The sequence below is a fragment of the Pituophis catenifer genome, unplaced genomic scaffold (assembly GCF_029215685.1).
Source record: "Pituophis catenifer annectens isolate HBS135680 unplaced genomic scaffold, rPitCat1.0.hap2 SCAF_5, whole genome shotgun sequence".
NCBI lineage: Eukaryota > Metazoa > Chordata > Lepidosauria > Squamata > Colubridae > Pituophis > Pituophis catenifer.
In genome coordinates, this window is record NW_027256885.1 from 32,209,042 (window position 1) to 32,231,179 (window position 22,138).

At 43.7% G+C, this 22,138-nt stretch overlaps 1 protein-coding gene across 1 annotated transcript in view; it reads left to right on the plus strand.

Annotated features, from left to right (window-relative positions):
• Window positions 1-1,115: 1,115 nt before the first annotated feature.
• The window catches only part of LOC139317649 (vomeronasal type-2 receptor 26-like), a 36,543-nt gene continuing 15,520 nt past the window's right edge, over window positions 1,116-22,138 (plus strand). The window contains exon 1 of the mRNA XM_070944732.1: window positions 1,116-1,676. Coding sequence (XP_070800833.1) covers window positions 1,116-1,676 — 561 coding nt within the window. The remainder of the gene's footprint in view (window positions 1,677-22,138) is intronic.

Here is a 22,138-nt window from a genome sequence, read left to right on the forward strand (position 1 = left end):
AGATATGGGGCTTTGGTGGATTTGGACTGCACTCAATGTCTTATCCGTCGAGCTGGGGGCGTCGTATTATATGCTTGAAAACCCCTGTAACTTTTGAGCAGATGGATCAGTCACTATGGGGGGGGCAGCAACTCACCTGACGGAAAGTATACATCTGGAGATAGGGGACCATCGAGAAACCATTTGGTTCATTGTTGTCAAAAAGATGATTGAATCAATAATCTTGGGGTTAGCATGGCTTGATAAATGGGGCCCTACAATATGGTGTGAAGGCAGATACCGGAAATTACGGTTAGCTCTCGGCCCAGACCCACCTGCTGCTGACCGAGCAGGGGGTCTAGAGAAGGGGTGTACTCCAGTGGGGTTCATCCAATTCAGGGGTTTCCCAACATCTATGCAGATCTGGCTGCTGTGTTTAGTGAGGAGGAGTGTGAGGCGCTGCCACCTCATAGGTCCACAGACTGTGCCATTGAGTTGATTCCTGGGGCCAAATTGCCAAAACCACGAATGTACTCAATGACACAGAAGGAATTAGAGGAATTGAGGAAGTACATTGATAAGAACTTAGCGAGAGGCTTTATCAAACCCAACAGGTCCTGTATGGCGGCCCCTGTGCTATTCAGGGAGAAGCAAGGTTATGTCTATGTGTCGACTTCCGGGACCTTAATGGAGTATATGTGAAGCATTTATACCCACTGCCTTTGATGAAGGACCTTTTGGCTACTTTGGCTAGTGGTCATATCTTCACAAAACTCGACCTATGTGAGGTGTATTACTGGGTGTGGATCAAACCAGGGGACAAGTGGAAAAACATCTTCAATTGTCTCCTGGGAAGTTATCAGTTCCAGGTTATGCCGTTTGGGTTACAAGGGGCCCCTGCGGTGTTTATGCAATTGACCAATGAGGTCCTGCATGAACACCTGTATAGAAGGGTCCTTGTATACCTAGATGACATTTTAATTTATACCCAGACCATGGAAGATCACACCTGTCTGGTACGCCAAGTGTTGGAAAAGTTGTTGGCAGCCAAGTTGTTTGTGAAACTGTCAAAATGCGAGTTTCACAAAACAATGATAGATTACCTAGGATATTGAATATCATCACAAGGGGTGGAGATGGATCTCCGTAAGGTCCAAGCTGTTTTAGATTGGCAAGACCCACAGACTAGGAAACAGCTACAGAGTTTTCTGGGGTTTGCCAATTTTTATCAGCAGTTTGTTCCTTCTTTTGCTGAAGTAGCCTTACCTCTGGCAAACCTGTTGAGGACCAAACCCTCAACATCAAGACCCAAACCGGGACAGCCACTGAATTGGACATCTGATTGTCAGTTGGCATTTGAGTGGTTGAAACGACTCTTTGCTCAGGAACCTGTTCTCAAACATCCGGATCCTACTCAGATGTTTGTTGTTCAAGTAGATGCTAGTGACATGGCTGTGGGGGCAATACTTCTACAAAAGAATGAGCAGGACGAATTACACCCGTGCGCCTACACCTCCCGGAAACTGATCCCCACAGAACGTAGTTTGGCTATATGGGAAAAGGAGGCATTTGCCATCCATTGGGCATTAATGACATGGCGACACCTTCTGGAAGGGGCATCCCATCCGTTTGAAGTATGGACGGACCATAAGAACTTGGAAGCATTGCAAACATCTCGGCAGTTGTCCCCTAAACAGGTACGGTGGGCACAGTACTTCCAGTTCTCATTCCGGTTAAAATATGTCCCAGCTGGGAAAAATTTTTAGCGGATGCTTTATCTTGGATGCCCCAATACAACAGTAGAAGGGAGGTGGTAGTGGAAGCCCTTATACCACCCAACCAGCCATCACAAATAATACTAGCAATCAACAGGCCTGACACTCCATTCAAGGCCAAGCTGAAAGCGGCTGTACAGAATGACCAGTGGCTGACACAGAATCAGGTGTTGGTAACCTATAGAGATGGAGTGGCCTGGAAAGGGGATAAGATGTATATCCCTGAAACCCTGCGAATCAGTTTTGAGGAGGTGTCATGATTCCAAGACAGCAGGACATTTTGGGTTCTTGAAAACACTCCACCACATTAGAAGGCAGTTCTGGTGGCCACATATGTGTGGAGACATTGAAACGTATGTCAAGGGGTGTTCAACCTGTGCAGCAACTAAACCATGGTCAGGAAAGCCCATAGGATTGTTACAGATGGTAGCAAATCCCATGGGAGGAGATCGCAATGGATTTCATAGTTGATCTCCCCCCTAGTAATGGATACACCATGATTTGGACGGTGGTGGATTCGTTCTCGAAGCAGGCCCATTTTGTACCATGTAAGGGAATACCGTCTGCTAGATGCCTTACAGACCTGTTTCTCCAACATATCTATTTCTTCCATGGGGTACCCAAACAAATTATATCAGACCGTGGTGTTCAGTTCACTGCCAAGTTCTGGAAATGTTTTCTACGATTGATAGGGTCCACCCAGGGCTTGAGCTCAGCATTCCATCCGAGCACCAATGGCGTGGTTGAACGAGCCAATGCCATGGTGGAACAATACCTAAGGTGCTATGTTTCGAATCAACAATCAAATTGGTCCGGTCTTTTGCCATTCGCAGAGGCGGCCTATAACAATATTACCCATCGTAGCACAGGTCTTTCCCCTTTCCATGTGGTGTACGGTACGGATTTTCCAGCTATACCGGCGTTAGATCCGCCATCGATGGATGGAGATACCCTGGCTGGGTGGGCAGAGAAAATTCGTTTAGTGTGGCCAAGTGTAAAAACAGCCTTACAAAAAGCTATGGATGAATACAAAGCATACATAGATAAAAAGAGGGCAGACCCGAAACCATTCTGTGTGGGTGATCGAGTCTACTTATCAACCAAATACCTAAAACTGAAAATACCGAGTCGGAAGCTCGGACCAAAATATATAGGCCCATTTCCCATCATTTGGGTGATCAATCCTGTTACTGTGGCTCTCAAGTTACCTCCCCTTTTGTTGAAGATACATCCTGTATTTCACAGTAGCTTGTTGAAACCAGTAACAGTGGAATGGCCTGTAGACTTCCTGGCCCACCAGGCCCAGTACATACAGATCATTATGAAATAAATAAGATCCTAGACTCTAGGGTGTGGAGGGTTAAGATACAGTATTTAGTCCAATGGAAGGGGTATCCCTTCTCGCAGGCTACATGAGTGGATGCACCAGACATTCACGCCGCATGCTTAATACGGCGTAAATACCCAAACAGACCTGGGGTGTTGACATGCTGTTCTAATGACACTAATACCCTGGCTTCCGGTTTGGCTTCCATCATCGCTAGACAGTCTTTTGGGACCGCCAACCCCCCCCCGCCCGTAAAGAGCCGCCTTTACAGCTGGGAGGCGGCTCGAAAAACTCCGTTTCCTTAAGGAAATGTGAGGAGAGCCAGCGAGAGCAGGTAGAGCCCTCTGCGAAGTCCCCAGAGTTTTTTTTTACTCTGGGGGAGGAAGCAGGATGAGGCTCCCTATCCAGCTCACCGCTGCTCCGGGCTTCGGGAGAATTCTGCGCTTTGCAGAGCTAGATGATGTGATCAACCTAATCAGCGAAAACTAACAGATTGCTTGAATAAGCAGGATGAAATCCGGATTTGGGACTTTAAATCGCAAGTATTTGTAACAACCCTATGATTGTTTTTAAGAATGAAGAGAGAGTGAAAAGGGAAAAAAAGAAGGTTTAAAATGGTGGCTGGCTGAGGCTTGAGAAGACAGCTGAAAGCGAAAGTCTTTCCGTTTGAATGGCTTAATATGTTACAAAGTATTTGAAGCAATAGCGCTGGCTACAAGAGAAGAGAAAAATTTCTGTTTCATGCTTCTTCCTTCTTAGAGACTTGATATTGATATTGTGTGGAGAGAAGACTTTTTCTTTAAAAAGAGTCTGTTTGCGTGGCAGGATGGCGTTAAAACTGACAAAGCCAGACAACCAAGCTGTGGGGGGGGCTCCCCCAATTATAAATCACAAGAGCAATTTTTGAGCTTGCAGATGCAGAAGAATGGTTTTAAAGATTTAAAGGAATTTGTTGTGGAGGAGTTGGCAAGACATGATGAGATTATGAACCAGAATCTTGAAAAATTTAGACAGGAAATTAAAGAGCTGGTTCAACAAAAGTATGATAACCTGAAGCGCTATATTGTAACAGCTTTGAAAAGTTTTTCAGAAGTAATTATAAAGATGGATAAAGATATCAATTTAGAAATAGAGTCTAAAATGAAGGAAGCTGATTATAAGATTCATAATCTGGATAATAAAATACAAAGAATTGAAAATGATTTGACAATGATTCAAGAAAATAGCTCAGAAGTAGAGTCTAAAATGAAGGAAGCTGATCACAAGATTTACAATGTAGATAATATAAAGCAAAGGATTGAAAATGAAGTTACAATGATGCAATTCAGATCCATGGAATTTGCGATCAGAATGAGAGGAATACAGGAAAATAACAGAGAGGACTTGAGAAAGATGTCTGCTGAAGTTCTGGCTGTGATTTTAAAGGTCAGCTCTGAAGAAATATTCTGTAAGATTGATAAGGTCTACAGAGTAAATTCTTGGGTGGCAAAGCAAAGATAATTGCCTAGAGATGTGGTGATTTATTTTACTGATAAAGGAATAAGAAATGATATTGTGCAAAAGTCTTTTAACTCCACTCTAGAAATGAATGGAATGAAGATCTGGATATATAAAGAGCTGCCATCCAAGATGTTAAAAGATAGAAAGGACTTTGGATTTTTGGTGACTGAGCTAAAGAAACAAAACATCCCATTTAGGTGGGATGCTCCAGTTGGTATAATATTGAGATATCAAGGAGAAAGATATCAATTAAACACTGTTGAAAAAGCGGAAGAATTTTACTACAAGGTTTTTAAAATGGGCCCAACATCTCCACGTATGTCATCAGTGTCAGGAACACAGGAGGGGGATAAAGAAAAGCAAAATGAACAAGAGATTGAAACTCAGGCCAAGCAGATGGAGATGGAGGTAATGGAAAAACGACAAGTTATATTATTAAATATAATAAGCGGGATTTATAGAAGGCTGATACATGAAAATATAGCTGAGGCAAATTACAGACTTATACTATTTTGAGAAGAATAACAGATCTCTGCAGTGCTGGTGTTTTTGGGATGTGGAAGATGGCCTGTGATTGAGCGGATTGGAACTTTCTATTTTGGACTCTCTGAAAAATGGATTACGTATATATTGAGCTATAAGGCAAGAGAACTATGGAATTGGGGCATGCAGATGATCTGGCTGTTACCCTAATGTGGTTATTGGAATTAATAATCTAGACAAAAGACACTACAGAAGATACTATATGGAATATAAATATAAAGTCACTCGGGGTTTTTTTTATATATACAGAAATACTTATGAATGATGGGGGCAGATGGTAATTGAAGATACTGAATATGCTGTTGGAAGCAGGACTCGATGTTACCCTAACATGGTCGATGGAATTAACAATCTAGTTGAAAGACATTACAGAAGATACTATATGGAATACAAATTTAAAGTCACTTGAGGGTTTTATTTTTATATGGAAATATCTTTTAGTGATACGGGCAGAAGAATAAAGATATTAAATATATTATGTATGGTAGACCTGTAGGAAAGTGGGTGAAACAAAATTGATATGGTACAAGGTGATAGGTAACGTTACTGATTGCTTAGTTTAGGAAAAGGGATGTTATGTTTAGATATTAATATACTTAAAAGAGTTGAATTAAGAGATATATGTATGGGGGTGGAGGAAATGGGTAGATTATGAGTAGAATAAATGCCAAATTAGGATCTATTATATAGTTTTATAGCCGAATGCTGTTTTGAAATGTATAGTATACATTATACTATACATTATAATAATGTTAGAAAGAAATGTTTAGCACATAGGGGGTGGTGTAAAAGGGTGGTAAAGTATTATATAATGTGATATTAATTTGGATTTCATCTTGCAAAAGCCATGGGGGGAGGGGAGGGGGAGGGGGGTTAGGGAGGGGGGGGGAAAGGGGGAAAAATTTGTATTTGAAAAACTTTTTCAATAAAAAAAAATAATGACACTAATACCTCTACTGTCCTCCGTACAGGTGGGCCCCTGGTAGAGGGGAGCCACCTGTCTAGCCCTGGCCAGGCCTCGCCACACGTGGACACTTACGATGGGGGAGGGGAGAGATCTGGGCCAGCGACCAACCTGTGGCAAGACCTCCCACGGCAGCCAGGAGAATGTATTCCATCGGCGAGGGTTCCAGCTCTCTGCATGGTGCTGTTTGATGACGTCATTGGCAGCACACACTCAGCGGGAAATTGAAACTATGGTGGGAGGGGGGTTTTGGTGATGGGTTTGCCAGATAATGGCTTATGATAAATATTAAATAGAGCTGCATGGCAATTGCACGCAGCGCTGACTTTGACCCTGTATTTCGGTTTGTGCTGTGCGTCTGCCCATGTTGGTGATTAAACTGTTTATCTACGTTGAGGAATCCTGCTAGCCTACTGTGGTTTTTTCCTTTCACACGGATGCCCAGGAGTGAGAATCTCTTCATCGGCTCCTCTGCAGAAGGCCTCAGGACTGCCTCTGGGACCTCAGCCTCGGCTGGATTAGTCCCTGAAATGGCTCCAAAGATTGGAGACGCCGCAGGAGACTCTGCCATCATGTAAGTATGTAAGTAGCAGGCTGCAGTCGTCAGAAGTGTGTCGGAGTGGGTCACTTTCGCAATGTAGTTTTGAGGGATCTGGAAGATGGCCCTGAAAGCCTCTGTCAATATTTTGAAAGCATTTTCTATTTCAAGCTTGGTAGGCGAGCTTCTTGTTTTTGTTGCTTGGGCCGCTGTGACCTGGCTGGTCTCTTGGGAGCGGGCCCATTCGGCCCAGTTTCATGTTTGGCATGGCTGGGACCAGTGGTACCGCTGATGCCGGTGGAGCTAGCTCTTCTGCTGGCTGGTCGCTTTGAGCCACCACAGCATTATGCGCTGCCAAGTGGGTGGCTTCGATGCCGGTGCCCACTTGCCATTGCGGGTCAGTGGTACATGACAGTTTAAGAGTTGACGCCATTTTAATCTGGCCAGTTTGAATTGGGAACTTGCTGGGTGCCATATTTTCGAGCGGGAAACCTGAGGAAGGTATTTTTAATTTTCCCACCTTTGCCTGACTACAGTTATAAATATTTTCTTGACAGGATTGGTTGGCTCTTACTGATCTGGTACCATTCGGGACATCAGTCCTGTCTATTTCATTTGGCACCACTTTTGTAATTTGAAGTAGAGCAGTGAGATGGGCAACCAGGTCTTCGCTTGCTGCCTGCAAGCCGAATGCTTGGAGTATTGCCAATCTCATTTCTTCCCTCTCTGCTCAATTCAAAGTTGAGGCTAGAAGGGGCGTCCTTCTGCTCTCGACATCTGCAGGCAGAGGGCTGTCACTCGTGGCGGCGAGGATTTCTAGAACCGGCATACTTTCCTTGGGACCTGTCATTATTCTAGCTTCCTGTGTTATTGAAGCATTGAGCACCTCAGCTGAAGTTGCCCTGGCCCCTGGTTCTGTTAGTCAGCGTTGGGTTGCCATGCGCCTGTTGAAGGCTCGGGTTGCAATCTTTGCCTTCCTTGTTGACTTTACTGTGGGCATATTTGTTAAGTAGATAGAGATAAGATTTAAACAACCATCCTCTGCTACCAATTGTTGTGGAGGAAATAAATCAATGAACCATAAACCTTTATCTCTATTAAGATCTACTTTAACAAATGAGCCTCTAAAGCAGTTAACAATAAATATTTTTATTTACATGAAAATAAATATCCTGTCAGATATATATATACAGTCAGGTCCAGAAATATTGGGACATCGACACAATTCTAACATCTTTGGTTCTATACACCACCACAATGGAGTTGGAATGAAACAAATACAATGTGCATTAACTGCAGACTGTCAGCTTTAATTTGAGGGTGTGTACATCCAACTCAGGTGAACGGTGTAGGATTTACAGCAGTTTGCATATGTGCCTCCCACTTGTTAAGGGACCAAAAGTAATGGGACAGAATAATAATCATAAATCAAACTTTCCCTTCTTAATACTTGGTTGCAAATCCTTTGCAGTCAATCACAGCCTGAAGTCTGGAACGCTTAGACATCACCAGACGCTGGGTTTCATCCCTGGTGATGCTCTGCCAGGCCTCTACTGCAACTGTCTTCAGTTCCTGCTTGTTCTTGGGGCATTTTCCCTTCAGTTTTGTCTTCAGCAAGTGAAATGCATGCTCAATGGGATTCAGGTCAGATGATTGACCTGGCCATTGCATAACATTCCACTTCTGTCCCTTCAAAAACTCTTTGGTTGCTATTCAGTATGCTTTGGGTCATTGTCCATCTGCACTGTGAAGCGCCATCCAATGAGTTCTGCAGCATTTGGCTGAATGTGAGCAGATAATATTGCCCAAAACACTTCAGAATTCATCCTGCTGCTTTTGTCAGCAGTCACATCATCAATAAATACAAGAGAACTAGTTCCATTGGCAGCCATACATGCCCACGCCATGACACTACCACCACCATGCTTCACTGATGAGGTGGTATGCTTAGGATCATGAGCAATTCCTTTCCTTCTCCATATTCTTCTCTTCCCATCACTCTGGTACAAGTTGATCTTGGTCTCATCTGTCCATAGGATCTTGTTCCAGAACTGTGAAGGCTTTGTTAGATGTTGTTTGGCAAACTCTAATCTGGCCTTCCTGTTTTTGAAGCTCACCAATGGTTTACATCTTGTGGTGAACCTTCTGTATTCATTTTGGTGAAGTCTTCTTTTGATTGTTGACTTTGACACACATACACCTACCTCCTGGAGAGTGTTCTTGATCTGGCCAACTGTTGTGAAGGGTGTTTTCTTCACCAGGGAAAGAATTCTTCGGTCATCCACCACACTTGTTTTCCATGGTCTCCCAGGTCTTTTGGTGTTGCTGAGCTCACCAGTGCATTCCTTCTTTTTGAGAATGTTTCAAACAGTTGTTTTGGCCATGCCTAATGTTCTTGCTATCTCTCTGATGGGTTTGTTTTGTTTCTTCAGCCTAATGATGGCTTGCTTCACTCATAGTGACAGCTCTTTGGATCTCATCTTGAGAGTTGACAGCAACAGATTCCAAATGCAAATAGCACACTTGAAATGAACTCTGGGCCTTTTATCTGCACATTGTAATTGGGGTAATGAGGGAATATCACACACCTGGCCATGGAACAGCTGAGAAGCCAATTGTCCCATTACTTTTGGTCCCTTAACAAGTGGGAGGCACATATACAAACTGCTGTAAGCCCTACACCGTTCACCTGAGTTGGATGTACATACCCTCAAATTAAAGCTGACAGTCTGCAGTTAACGCACATTGTGTTTGTTTCAATCCAACTCCATTGTGGTGGTGTATAGAGCCAAAGATGTTAGAATTGTGTCGATGTCCCAATATTTCTGGACCTGACTGTACATTTATTCCTTTTAATTCATAGGTATAAATGTGTGATATTTTTGTAATCAGGGTTTTTCCTATGTTGATAAAAGATGTTAAATGGCCATGGTGGGATGAAATCTCCAATCATCACTTTCAGGCCTGTCAGACATTTTATGTTGTTTATTCTGAGACTTATGGGAGACTGGGATAGCACTCTTTCAGTTTTTTTGAACCTCTTCAGCCAGACACACCCATATTTTATGACTCCTCCCTGTAAAGGTCAAATATTTATTCCTTTTAATTCATAGGTATAAATGTGTGATATTTTTGTAATCAGGGTTTTTCCTATGTTGAGAAAAGATGTTAAATGGCCATGGTGGGATGAAATCTCCAATCATCACTTTCAGGCCTGTCAGACATTTTATGTTGTTTATTCTGAGACTTATGGGAGACTGGGATAGCACTCTTTCGGGTTTTTTGAACTTCTTCAGCCAGACACACCCATATTTTATGACTCCTCCCTGTAAAGGTCAAATATTTATTCCTTTTAATTCATAGGTATAAATGTGTGATATTTTTGTAATCAGGGTTTTTCCTATGTTGATAAAAGATGTTAAATGGCCATGGTGGGATGAAATCTCCAATCATCACTTTCAGGCCTGTCAGACATTTTATGTTGTTTATTCTGAGACTTATGGGAGACTGGGATAGCACTCTTTCAGTTTTTTTGAACCTCTTCAGCCAGACACACCCATATTTTATGACTCCTCCCTGTAAAGGTCAAATATTTATTCCTTTTAATTCATAGGTATAAATGTGTGATATTTTTGTAATCAGGGTTTTTCCTATGTTGAGAAAAGATGTTAAATGGCCATGGTGGGATGAAATCTCCAATCATCACTTTCAGGCCTGTCAGACATTTTATGTTGTTTATTCTGAGACTTATGGGAGACTGGGATAGCACTCTTTCGGTTTTTTTGAACCTCTTCAGCCAGACACACCCATATTTTATGACTCCTCCCTGTAAAGGTCAAATATTTATTCCTTTTAATTCATGCCATCCGTGCGTGAGGCGTCTGAGGTGGCTCGGGAGTTCATGGCTTCCATGACGGCCATGGACCTGACCCAACTAATTCATGGCCCTATGCACACTGGGGGAAACACACTGGACTTGGTTTTTGTCTCTGGACAGTGGTTGAGTGATCTCGAGATAGGGGATATAGTCATCGAGCCCTTGTCATGGTCAGATCACTCGCTCCTTCGCCTTGACCTTCGAACCGCGGCACCCCGCTGCAGGGAGGCGGAACCGGTAAGATGGTACCGCCCCAGGCGCCTGATGGAACCTGATAGGTTCCAGATGGAGCTTGGGCCAATCCCGGAGGTTCTGGCTCACGCCTCATCTGGGGACCTAGTGGCCGCCTGGGATAGGGCGGCTGCTGGAGCCCTGGATCGAGTCGTGCCTTTGCGGCCTCTGACCCGGCGCCGATCTCGCCTGGCTCCTTGGTTCACCGAGGAGCTGAGGGAGATGAAGCGCCGGAAAAGACGCCTAGAGAGCTGTTGGAGGGCTAGTCTTTCTGAATCTGACCGAACACTGGTAAGATCTCATATTAGGAGTTACCTAGTGGCGATAAAAGCAGCAAAATGTACTCATTTTACTGCTCTTATTGCATCATCAGATAATTGCCCGGCCACCCTGTTTAGGGTGACCCGCTCCCTGCTCCACCAGGAAGCGCGGGAGGACCCCTTGGAGGGAAGAGCCGAGGATTTTGTTCAGTATCTGTATGACAAAATCACTCAGATTCGGGCAGGTCTGGACTCTGACGGGATAGATCCAGCGAGGGTAACGGAGACAGGTCTTGAGACTGTTATCTGGGATGAGTTTGATCCTGTGACCCCAGATGACGTGGACAGGATTCTGGGTAGATTGAACGCGACCACATGTTTGTTGGACCCGTGTCCCTCCTGGTTAGTGCTGGCTTCCCGGGAGGTGACGCGAGGCTGGCTCCAGGGGATTATAAATGCTTCGTTGGGTGAGGGTGTCTTTCCTGCCGCCCTGAAAGAGGCGGTGGTAAGGCCTCTCCTCAAGAAGCCTTCCCTGGACCCGGCAGTATTGGCTAATTATCGTCCAGTCTCCAACCTTTGCTTCGTTGCGAAGGTTGTTGAGAGTGTGGTTGCGCGACAGCTACCCCAGTACCTGGATGAAGCGTCGTATCTAGATCCGTTCCAGTCGGGCTTCAGACCTGGGTACAGCACGGAAACAGCATTGGTCGCGTTGGTTGATGATCTCTGGAGGGCTCGGGACAGGGGTTGTTCCTCTGTCCTGGTCCTGTTAGACCTCTCAGCGGCTTTTGATACCATCAACCATGGTATCATGCTGCACCGGCTGGAAGGGTTGGGGGTGGGAGGCACCATTTTACGGTGGTTCTCCTCCTTTCTCTCTGACCGGTCGCAGTCTGTGTTGACAGGGGGGCAGAGATCGACCCCAAGGCCCCTTATATGTGGGGTGCCGCAGGGATCGGTTCTCTTGCCCCTTCTGTTCAACATTTATGTAAAGCCGCTGGGCGAGATCATCCGTGGTTTCGGGGTGAAGTACCATCTGTACGCTGACGACACCCAGCTGTACATCTCCACCCCGGACCACCCCAACGATGCCCTTGAAGTGATGTCCCAGTGCCTGGAGGCCGTACGGATCTGGATGGGGAGAAACGGGCTCAGGCTCAACCCATCCAAGACCGAGTGGCTGTGGTTTCCGACGTCCCGATATAGTCAGCTGGCGCCATCGCTGGCTATTGGGGGCGAATCATTGGCCCCCACGGAAAGGGCTCGTAACTTGGGTGTCCTCCTGGACTCACGGCTGTCTTTAGAAGAGCACTTGACGGCCGTGACCGGGAGGATTTTTCATCAGGTTCGCCTGATTCACCAGTTGCGTCCCTTTCTAGATCGGGACTCGTTACGCACAGTCACTCATGCCCTCGTCACCTCTCGTCTGGACTATTGTAATGCTCTCTACATGGGGCTCCCCTTGAGGTGCACCCGGAGGCTCCAACTGGCGCAGAGTGCAGCCGCGCGGGTGGTTATGGGAGCAACATTGAGCTCCCATGTAACACCTCTCCTGCGCGAGCTGCACTGGCTCCCGGTAGTCTTCCGGGTGTGCTTCAAGGTTCTGGTTACCACCTTTAAAGCGCTCCATGGCTTAGGACCTGGTTACTTATGGGACCGCCTACTACCATCAACAGCCTCCCACCGACCAGTACGCTCCCACAGAGAGGGGCTCCTCCAGGTGCCGTCGGCCAAACAATGTCGGCTGTCGGCCCCTAGGGGGAGAGCCTTCTCTGTGGGGGCACCAACGATCTGGAATGAGCTCCCCCCAGAGATACGGAGGATTCCGGATCTGCGCACCTTCCACCGCGAGTTGAAGACGCTTTTATTTCATCAAGCTGGCCTCGCCTAAATCTTCTCCCTTTTAAGTGTAAATTTTAAATTTTTAATGTATTTTAAAATTATGGGTATTTTAAATTATGGGTATTAATTCAGCCAAATTTATTTAATTCATTTTATTCGATTTTAAATTTTGTATATTTATGTGTTTTATTTCATGGCTGTGCACCGCCCTGAGTCCTTCGGGAGTAGGGCGGTATAGAAATTCAATAAAATAAAATAAATAAAATAAAATAATAGGTATAAATGTGTGATATTTTTGTAATCAGGGTTTTTCCTATGTTGATAAAAGATGTTAAATGGCCATGGTGGGATGAAATCTCCAATCATCACTTTCAGGCCTGTCAGACATTTTATGTTGTTTATTTTTTTTTTTTTTTTTTTTTTTTTTTAATTTGATTTATATGCCGCCCTTCTCCGGAGACTCAGGGCGGCTTACAATGTGCTCAGCAATAGCCTTCATCCTTTTGTATATTTATACAAAGTCAGCTTATTGCCCCCACAAACTGGGTCCTCATTTCACCTACCTTAGAAAGGATGGAAGGCTGAGTCAACCTTGAGCCTTGGAGAGATTCGAACCAGCAGAAATTGCAGGCAGCTGTGTTAATAACAGGGTTCATTAACCACTGTACCATCAAGGCTCTTACTCTGAGACTTATGGGAGACTGGGATAACACTCTTTCGGTTTTTTTGAACCTCTTCAGCCAGACACACCCATATTTTATGATTCCTCCCGGTAAAGGTCAAATATTTATTCCTTTTAATTCATAGGTATAAATGTGTGATATTTTTGTAATCAGGGTTTTTACTATGTTGATAAAAGATGTTAAATGGCCATGGTGGGATGAAATCTCCAATCATCGCTTTCAGGCCTGTCAGACATTTTATGTTGTTTATTCTGAGACTTATGGGAGACTGGGATAGCACTCTTTCGGGTTTTTTGAACCTCTTCAGCCAGACACACCCATATTTTATGACTCCTCCCTGTAAAGGTCAAATAATTATTCCTTTTAATTCATAGGTATAAATGTGTGATATTTTTTTTTTTTAATTTGATTTATATGCCGCCCTTCTCCGGAGACTCAGGGCGGCTTACAATGCGTTAAGCAATAGCCTTCATTCTTTTGTATATTTTTATACAAAGTCAGCTTATTGCCCCCACAAACTGGGTCTTCATTTCACCTACCTTAGAAAGGATGGAAGGCTGAGTCAACCTTGAGCCTTGGAGAGATTCGAACCAGCAGAAATTGCAGGCAGCTGTGTTAATAACAGGGTGCACTAAACCCCTGTACTATCAAGGCTCTTTTTGTAATCAGGGTTTTTCCTATGTTGATAAAAGATGTTAAATGGCCATGGTGGGATGAAATCTCCAATCATCACTTTCAGGCCTGTCAGACATTTTATGTTGTTTATTCTGAGACTTATGGGAGACTGGGATAGCACTCTTTCGGTTTTTTTGAACCTCTTCAGCCAGACACACCCATATTTTATGACTCCTCCCTGTAAAGGTCAAATATTTATTCCTTTTAATTCATAGGTATAAATGTGTGATATTTTTGTAATCAGGGTTTTTCCTATTGTAAGGTCCCAAAATACACTTGAGTTACCAGAATGCCAAAGAGAGAGACTCAAGACGAGGCTTGCAAAAAAACAGATTTTATTTATGGCCAAAAACAAAATACTGGGTGGAACTATATCCAGAACATACAGATACAATGCATGCGAGGAGATAGCCACACCTTGGGGAAGGTATGGCGTCCTTTTATACCCTCAGAGACGTCAGCTTAGTACCCAACTCTGGCCTCCCAATCCAGGCCCGTGCATTCCTTGTTGCCCTGCAAGGGGGAATAGAAACTTCCCAATTAGTCATCTTGAGCATTTCTTTGTTTACTCAATTGGCCACTTAGGCCCCCTGGCCCTGGAAAGTAGGAGTCTATCCAGATCAACATAAATTAAGACTGAGATAGTACCATGCTCTTAGATGATCTGTCCCCGTCCCCACACACACACACAGCCAGTCGAGGGTTAAGGAAACACTTTGGAACACACCCAGTTCTTATCTCCGACTTGGCAGCGATAGACACACCGTCTGCCAAATGACTTTATTTTCACAAACAGACAGATAAGATACGAACGTTCAAGAAAGTCCAAACAGAAATAATATTCCTCCCAGCAGTTCCGGACGAGGCTTTAGTGACTGTCCAAGGTTTTGCTTTGTTCGTCACAAAAGATCCTTGACCACCACTCTCTATTATATAGTCTCTGGGGTGTGGTCTCTGGGGTGTGGTCCAGTGACTCAGTTCTAATCCCTAGCACGCCTCCCAAGCTGCTGCAAACGTTTATCACGCCTTCGGAGGCGTGCGTCCAGGAATGATGTGTCATTATCACTCTGATCCGAAGCAGCTGTTTCCTCTCCCTCGGCCGGCACTTGAAACAATGCCAGAGGGGAGGGGCCTGGAGAGGGAGGCCTGGCTGACTCCTCTTCCTCATGCTCGGAGCTTTCTTCCTCCGATGGGACAGGCTCAGAGGGCGGGGCCACAACATTAGATGGCACAAGAAAGAAACAGGGAGAAGATTAATATGGGTTCAGGTCAAATGGCAGGGACATATGTCTGACAAATACCAGATACATTACAGGCCTAATAACAGAATATGTTTGTTACAGGAGATACAAATATAAAGGCATAATATATGTGATACAAATACAAAGGCATATGTGTATTACAAGAACCTAATGGTTACAGAATCTAGTATACCAGTATATCATATCCTAGCATTATTTATTATATCCTTATTATTGTTTCCCTTCACTATGTTGATAAAAGATGTTAAATGGCCATGGTGGGATGAAATCTCCAATCATCACTTTCAGGCCTGTCAGACATTTTATGTTGTTTATTCTGAGACTTATGGGAGACTGGGATAGCACTATTTCGGGTTTTTTTGAACCTCTTCAGCCAGACACACCCATATTTTATGACTCCTCCCTGTAAAGGTCAAATATTTATTCCTTTTAATTCATAGGTATAAATGTGTGATATTTTTGTAATCAGGGTTTTTCCTATGTTGAGAAAAGATGTTAAATGGCCATGGTGGGATGAAATCTCCAATCATCACTTTCAGGCCTGTCAGACATTTTATGTTGTTTATTCTGAGACTTATGGGAGACTGGGATAGCCACACAGGATGTCACCACCACACATCCACGCAGAAAGCAGACTCAAACCCACACTGATAATGAGCCACGACCAAGGACCAGAAGCCAGACCGCAGCTGCATCATCAGCCACTTTAAACCCCTCCAATCCATACATGAAGCAGACTGACACCCACTATGAAGAGCTCGCACGGCCACAAACACGAAGCCAAACAACAACAACGCAGCTCACCAGCTCAAATCCCCCTGCAACTCAGACTAAGCTGAGCACAACCAAGCCCCCACCCAAACAGAACACACCCCCATCCAATCAGAGTACAGCCAAGCCCCTAACCAATCAGAACACACCTCCACCCAATCAGAACACAGCCAAGTTCCCACCCAATCAGCTCACACCCCCACTAGCAGTTAAAAGGAAGAGACAGCTGCGATCTCACATTGCTCCTGGAAGCACGAAGCCGAGAACACCAGCCTGAAGATGACGAATGAGACTTTGTCGAAACGTCGCCAAGACACTTCCAATTTTACGTGGGAGAAGACCCGAATAACCAAAGACCTAAATACAAACACCCACGAAAACCTGAGAAAACATATATATATATATATATATATATATATATATATATATATATATATATATATATATATATATATGTCTATGTACATATATATATATATATAATCGCTCTAAGTGATGTTAGTTCTGGCTATTCTTCCTCACAAGAAAGAGTCTTGTAAACCATCAGACTGCATCAGAACAGCCCTTCTAACTGACTTCCAAACTGCCCACACTTCTAACAGAAAAGCTGAACAGAACTCTCCAAACTGCCAACTGCCTTCTGAACTGCTTTCTGGACTGCCAACGGTTTTCTGTCAAGTATCTCCTTTTATACTGTCAACTGTGACAGTTAGGGGAGGGAACATAAAAGCCCTGGAGATTCAAACCCATCAGCTGCCTTCTGATTGGCTCACCCACTTGGCTTCCCGGAAGGTGACACGAGGCTGGCTCCAGGGGATTATAATGCTTCATTGGGCAAGGGTGTCTTCTCCGCCTCCCTGAAGGAGGCGGTGGTGAGGCCTCTCCTCAAGAAGCCTTCCCTGGACCCGGCAGTGTTGGATAATTATCGTCCAGTCTCCAACCTTCGCTTCGTGGCGAAGGTTGTTGAGAGTGTGGTTGCGCAACAGCTTCCCCGGTACCTGGATGAAACGACGTATCTGGATCCGTTCCAGTCAGGCTTCAGGCCTGGGTACAGCATGGAAACGCCATTGGTCGCATTGGTTGATGATCTCTGGAGGGCTCGGGACAGGGGTTACTACTCTGTCCTGGTCCTATTAGATCTCTCAGCGGCTTTTGATACCATCGACCATGGTATCATGCTGCACCGGTTGGAAGAGTTGGGGGTGGGAGGCACCATACAATGGTGGTTCTCCTCCTTTCTCTCCAACCGGTCATAGTCTGTGTTGACAGGGGGGCAGAGGTCGACCCCGAGGCCCCTCATATGTGGGGTGCCGCAAGGATTGGTCCCCTCGCCCCTTTTGTTCAACATTTATGTAAAGCCGCTGGGCGAGATCATCCATGGTTTCAGGGTGAAGTACCATCAGTACACTGATGACACCCAGCTGTACATCTCCACCCCGGACCACCCCAACGATGCCCTTGAAGTGATGTCCCGGTGCCTGGAGGCCGTACGGATCTGGATGGGGAGAAACAGGCTCAGGCTCAACCCATCCAAGACCAAGTGGCTGTGGTTTCCGATGTCCCAATATAGTCAGCTGGTGCCATCGCTGACTATTGGGGCGAATCATTGGCCCCCTCGGAAAGGGCTCGCAACTTGGGCGTCCTCCTGGATTCACGGCTGGCTTTAGAAGAGCACTTGATGGCCGTGACCGGGAGGATTTTTCATCAGGTTCGCCTGATCCACCAGTTGCGTCCCTTTCTAGATCGGGACTCCCTACGCACAGTCAGTCATGCCCTCGTCACCTCTCATCTGGACTATTGTAATGTTCTCTACATGGGGCTCCCCTTGAGATGCACTCGGAGGCTCCAACTGGCGCAGAGTGCTGCCGTGCGGGTGGTTATGGGAGCGACATGGAGTTCCCATGTAACACCTCTCCTGTGCGAGCTGTACTGGCTCCTGGTGATCTTCCGGGTGCGCTTCAAGGTTTTGGTTATCACCTTTAAAGCGCTCCATGGCTTAGGACCTGGTTATCTACGGGACCGCCTGCTACCACCAATAGCCTCCCACCGGCCAGTACGCTCCCATAGAGATGGGCTCCTCCGGGTGCCGTCAGCCAAACAATGTTGACTGGCGGCCCCTAGGGGGAAAGCCTTCTCTGAGGGGGCACCTACGATCTGGAACGAGCTCCCCCCAGAGATATGGATGATCCTGGATCTGCGCACCTTCCGTCGCGCGCTCAAGACTTTCTTATTTCATCAAGCTGGACTGGCCTATATCTTCTCCCCTTTTAAAATATAAATTTTAATTTGTTTTTAAATTATTGGGTGTTTTAAATTTGTCTCAGCCAAATTATTTAATTCGTTTTTATTCTATTTTTAAATTTTTGTATTTATGTGTTTTATTTTGTGGCTGTTCACCGCCCTGAGTCCTTCGGGAGTAGGGCGGTATAGAAATCCAATAAAATAAAATAAATAAATAAATAAAAGTCATTAATAGGCACAGCAATTGAAAAATAACTTTTCTCTCACACCCATGCTATCATTGTCTCCTTCACTTTTTCGTCTTCCAGTTTAATGACCAGTAAATAATTATACAGCTTTTTTTATCAATCTTTCTTCTGTCCCTGTTAATATCTTCTCTAATTCTGTAAATTCTTTATAGAAACCATATAATTTAGCATCTTTCTCATATCTAGAATGTATCTCCACTTGTGAATACCATGCCATGTTGAAACCTTGATCACTCAGCTCTTGTTTAGTTTTAAGTTCCCCCTTTTCATTCAAACATCTTTATATCTAAAAATATTTCCCATGTTAATGATGTTTGGATGGATCAGTGCTTCCCTTGTTGAAAGCCAACCTGGTATCTTCAAATAATGTTCTCTAATTTTCTCCCATACTAACAATAGTGTATTCTTTATGTAATGTCTTTGAAAGTAATCATGGATCTTGATTTTCTCATGCTACAAGAAGGTATGCCAACCCAGTTGTAAATCATGGCCCTCCAAAGTCAATAGTCTGAGAACAAAACTTTTTACATTTCTCATTTACTTCTTTCTGTCCCGCATTATTATTTTGTCTTTAATTCCAGGTTACAATACCCTGTATGTTACAAGTTGGTTTGAGCATGTCTAGATTTGTATAATCATTATCAATTATGCATTCTTATTTTCAATCTCTAAGGAGTTAGAGAAAATATTACAAGTAATGTATTTCCACAGCAATAAAGACGCAATATGCTTTTTTCTCCAAGGGTACAGCTAGAGGACAAAGTCCTGTCATTCTGCTTTTTTAAAAAAGTAAACCTCAACCTTAAAGCAGACTTCTGCAACACAGTATCTCAGGCTGTCCTATTTCAAATGCCTAATTCTAAGGGAGTGAAGAGACGGCTGAGAGATAAATTGCTCTACAAAATGATATTATTCTTTGGATCTGTAGCAATATTGTCTTTGTATGTAGAAGCTGATATAACCCTTGCTAAATGTTCTGTAGGAAATCAGCCTTTTATTAAGCACAAGCAATATCATTCAGAAGATTTGGTCATTGCGGGTATTTCGTCTCAAATTTACATGATGTCTGATGAAGTAACATTCAGAAGAAGTCCATCTGATGAACTGGTTGATGATTTCATGTATGGAATTCCTGTTTTTAAGTAATGCAAATACAGAAAATAGTTAAAGCCTGTGACATGATTGAATTAGGATGGAGGGTGAATGTTAAATTGCCTATGTGTTTTTATTTCTATGGCTTTGGTACCATTCTAGCAGGTATCAGTTTAATTTTCATACACTTTTTTCATATGGCTATAACTCAATGAAGTTCAAATGAAATAAATCCCTGCAGAGCATTACTTCATACCAGCGATATGTTAAGGTGTGCATGATTGCAGTTAGTCCTACATGCAGATATTATATCTAATATTCCTCAGAAATTTCCAGTGTATTGAATAAATGAAGTAGAATATTAGGGTAGGAAGTAAAATTAAATATAGACCTCCAAATTAAGGAAAAAAAAACCCACTAATTATTGTTTATTGCATTTGCAATTGGGCTGCCTGAATGCATATGGATTGTTATATTGCTTTGACCTCTTTCTTGAATATTTTAAACAAATGGTTTGTTTGATGCTAGTGCATCCACCTGTATCAGTGCTTGTGGCCTGCAGAATCTAAACTTGTGTGATACAATTCGAATGCAGCCAATCCCAGATTTGGCTATAGTTGTTCTAAAACTCATTTCAGATTTTATATGCAAAACTACCAGCACATCTTGGCTTTGGAATTTGCAATCAAAGAAATCAATGAGAATTCCAAGATCCTGCCTAACATCACCCTCGGTACCCATATGTCCAATAGCTATGTCCTGGCAAGATGGATTTATCTGGCTACCTTGGAGCTTCTCTCTACAAAAGGAAGATTCAATCCAAACTACAAATGTGACCTCAAAGACAATGTGATATCTTTGATTTCAGGACATAATGCTTACATTGGTCAGTTTATGTCGAACATTCTGAGTATATATAAGAACCCACAGGTAAGAGCCATCCCATAAAGAAATGAGTCAAATCTAAATACAGTATTTCTTACTAGATTTAGTTTAATTTCTATTCCAAACTTTTATCTTTATGAATGCTATTCGTGTCAGAAACATATATATTTCATCCAGGGTGGGAAAGAGAGGAATGATTTAAAATGCTAGAAAGTTGTGTATATCTAATCTACAGGGTAAATTATGTCATTGAAACATGTTTCAAGATAACATAATCCGGAGGTTCATATCCATCCTTGCAGATGGATATGAAGCAGTTGGCACTTTGTTTATTAAAACAAAAAGAAACAATTATCATAGAAATTGTACTGGAATATGCAAATGGTAATCAACTCTGCCCTTGCCTGGAGAACATTAATATGTTGTGATCTAGGCCCAAGTAGTTATTATCAGACACAATCAGTCCTAAACCAACATATTTTATTAGAAAAACTGAGAATTACTTCATCTTAGTCCAAATTAAGTCCAAAACAAATTCTTCGTAAACACTCCTTTGGCCTTATCACCAACCTTTGCCTACTTTAGCACCTTGCCAAAGGCTTTTCTTGGCAAAAGTTCAGAAGCAAGATACGCTGACAAGAAGCAAATGTAGCAACGTTGCTTTCCTACAAAGAACCCAGGAGCTGTTGCTGCTCTTTTAAGTCTTCTGGGAGGGGCCAATCATTTCCTGGCCTTACTCCTGAGTCGGCCTTTTTGATTTAGCTGCTCTTATCTTCTGGCAGCTCTTCGCACATGTGCACTAGGAACAGGCTCCTCCTGTTTCTCTGCCTCTCTGCTATCCCCCTCTGGAGGCTCCAGAGTCCGCACATTGCTCCAGATGGACCTGGCCCCATCTCTCCCTCCGACGCAAAGCCCTCATCCTGGTCTTTCCCTGACTCCAGGACTGGCCCATTGTCCTCCACAGTGTCCTCACTGTCCAACTCCACTGCTAGCTCCACAGGCTGATGGTCGCCTTAAAATAGACATAAGTGATTTGGAAATATATACTCTAATTTCTTCTTTTTTCTAAGCTCATATATGGTTCAACTGCAGAGATAGATGACAAAATACAAGCTGCTTTCTTCCATCAATTATTTCCAAATGAAGACCTTCAAATTATGGGGCTGGTCCAATTGTTGCTTCACTTCCAGTGGAAATGGATTGGGCTCATTCTCCCAAACCCTGAAAAGGGGAAAAAGTTGATACAGAATAGACTTCATATATTTTCTAAGAAAGGCATCTGCTTTGATTTCATGGAAGAAATGCCAATGGAATCTGTTGCCAAAGACATTGAAATTCAACTTAATGATTTTGTTTTGCTGTATAAGGCTATTATGAGAAGTACTGTCAATGTCATAATCATATATTGTGACAATGAGGACATGGCTGCTCTTAGAATGTTGCCATTC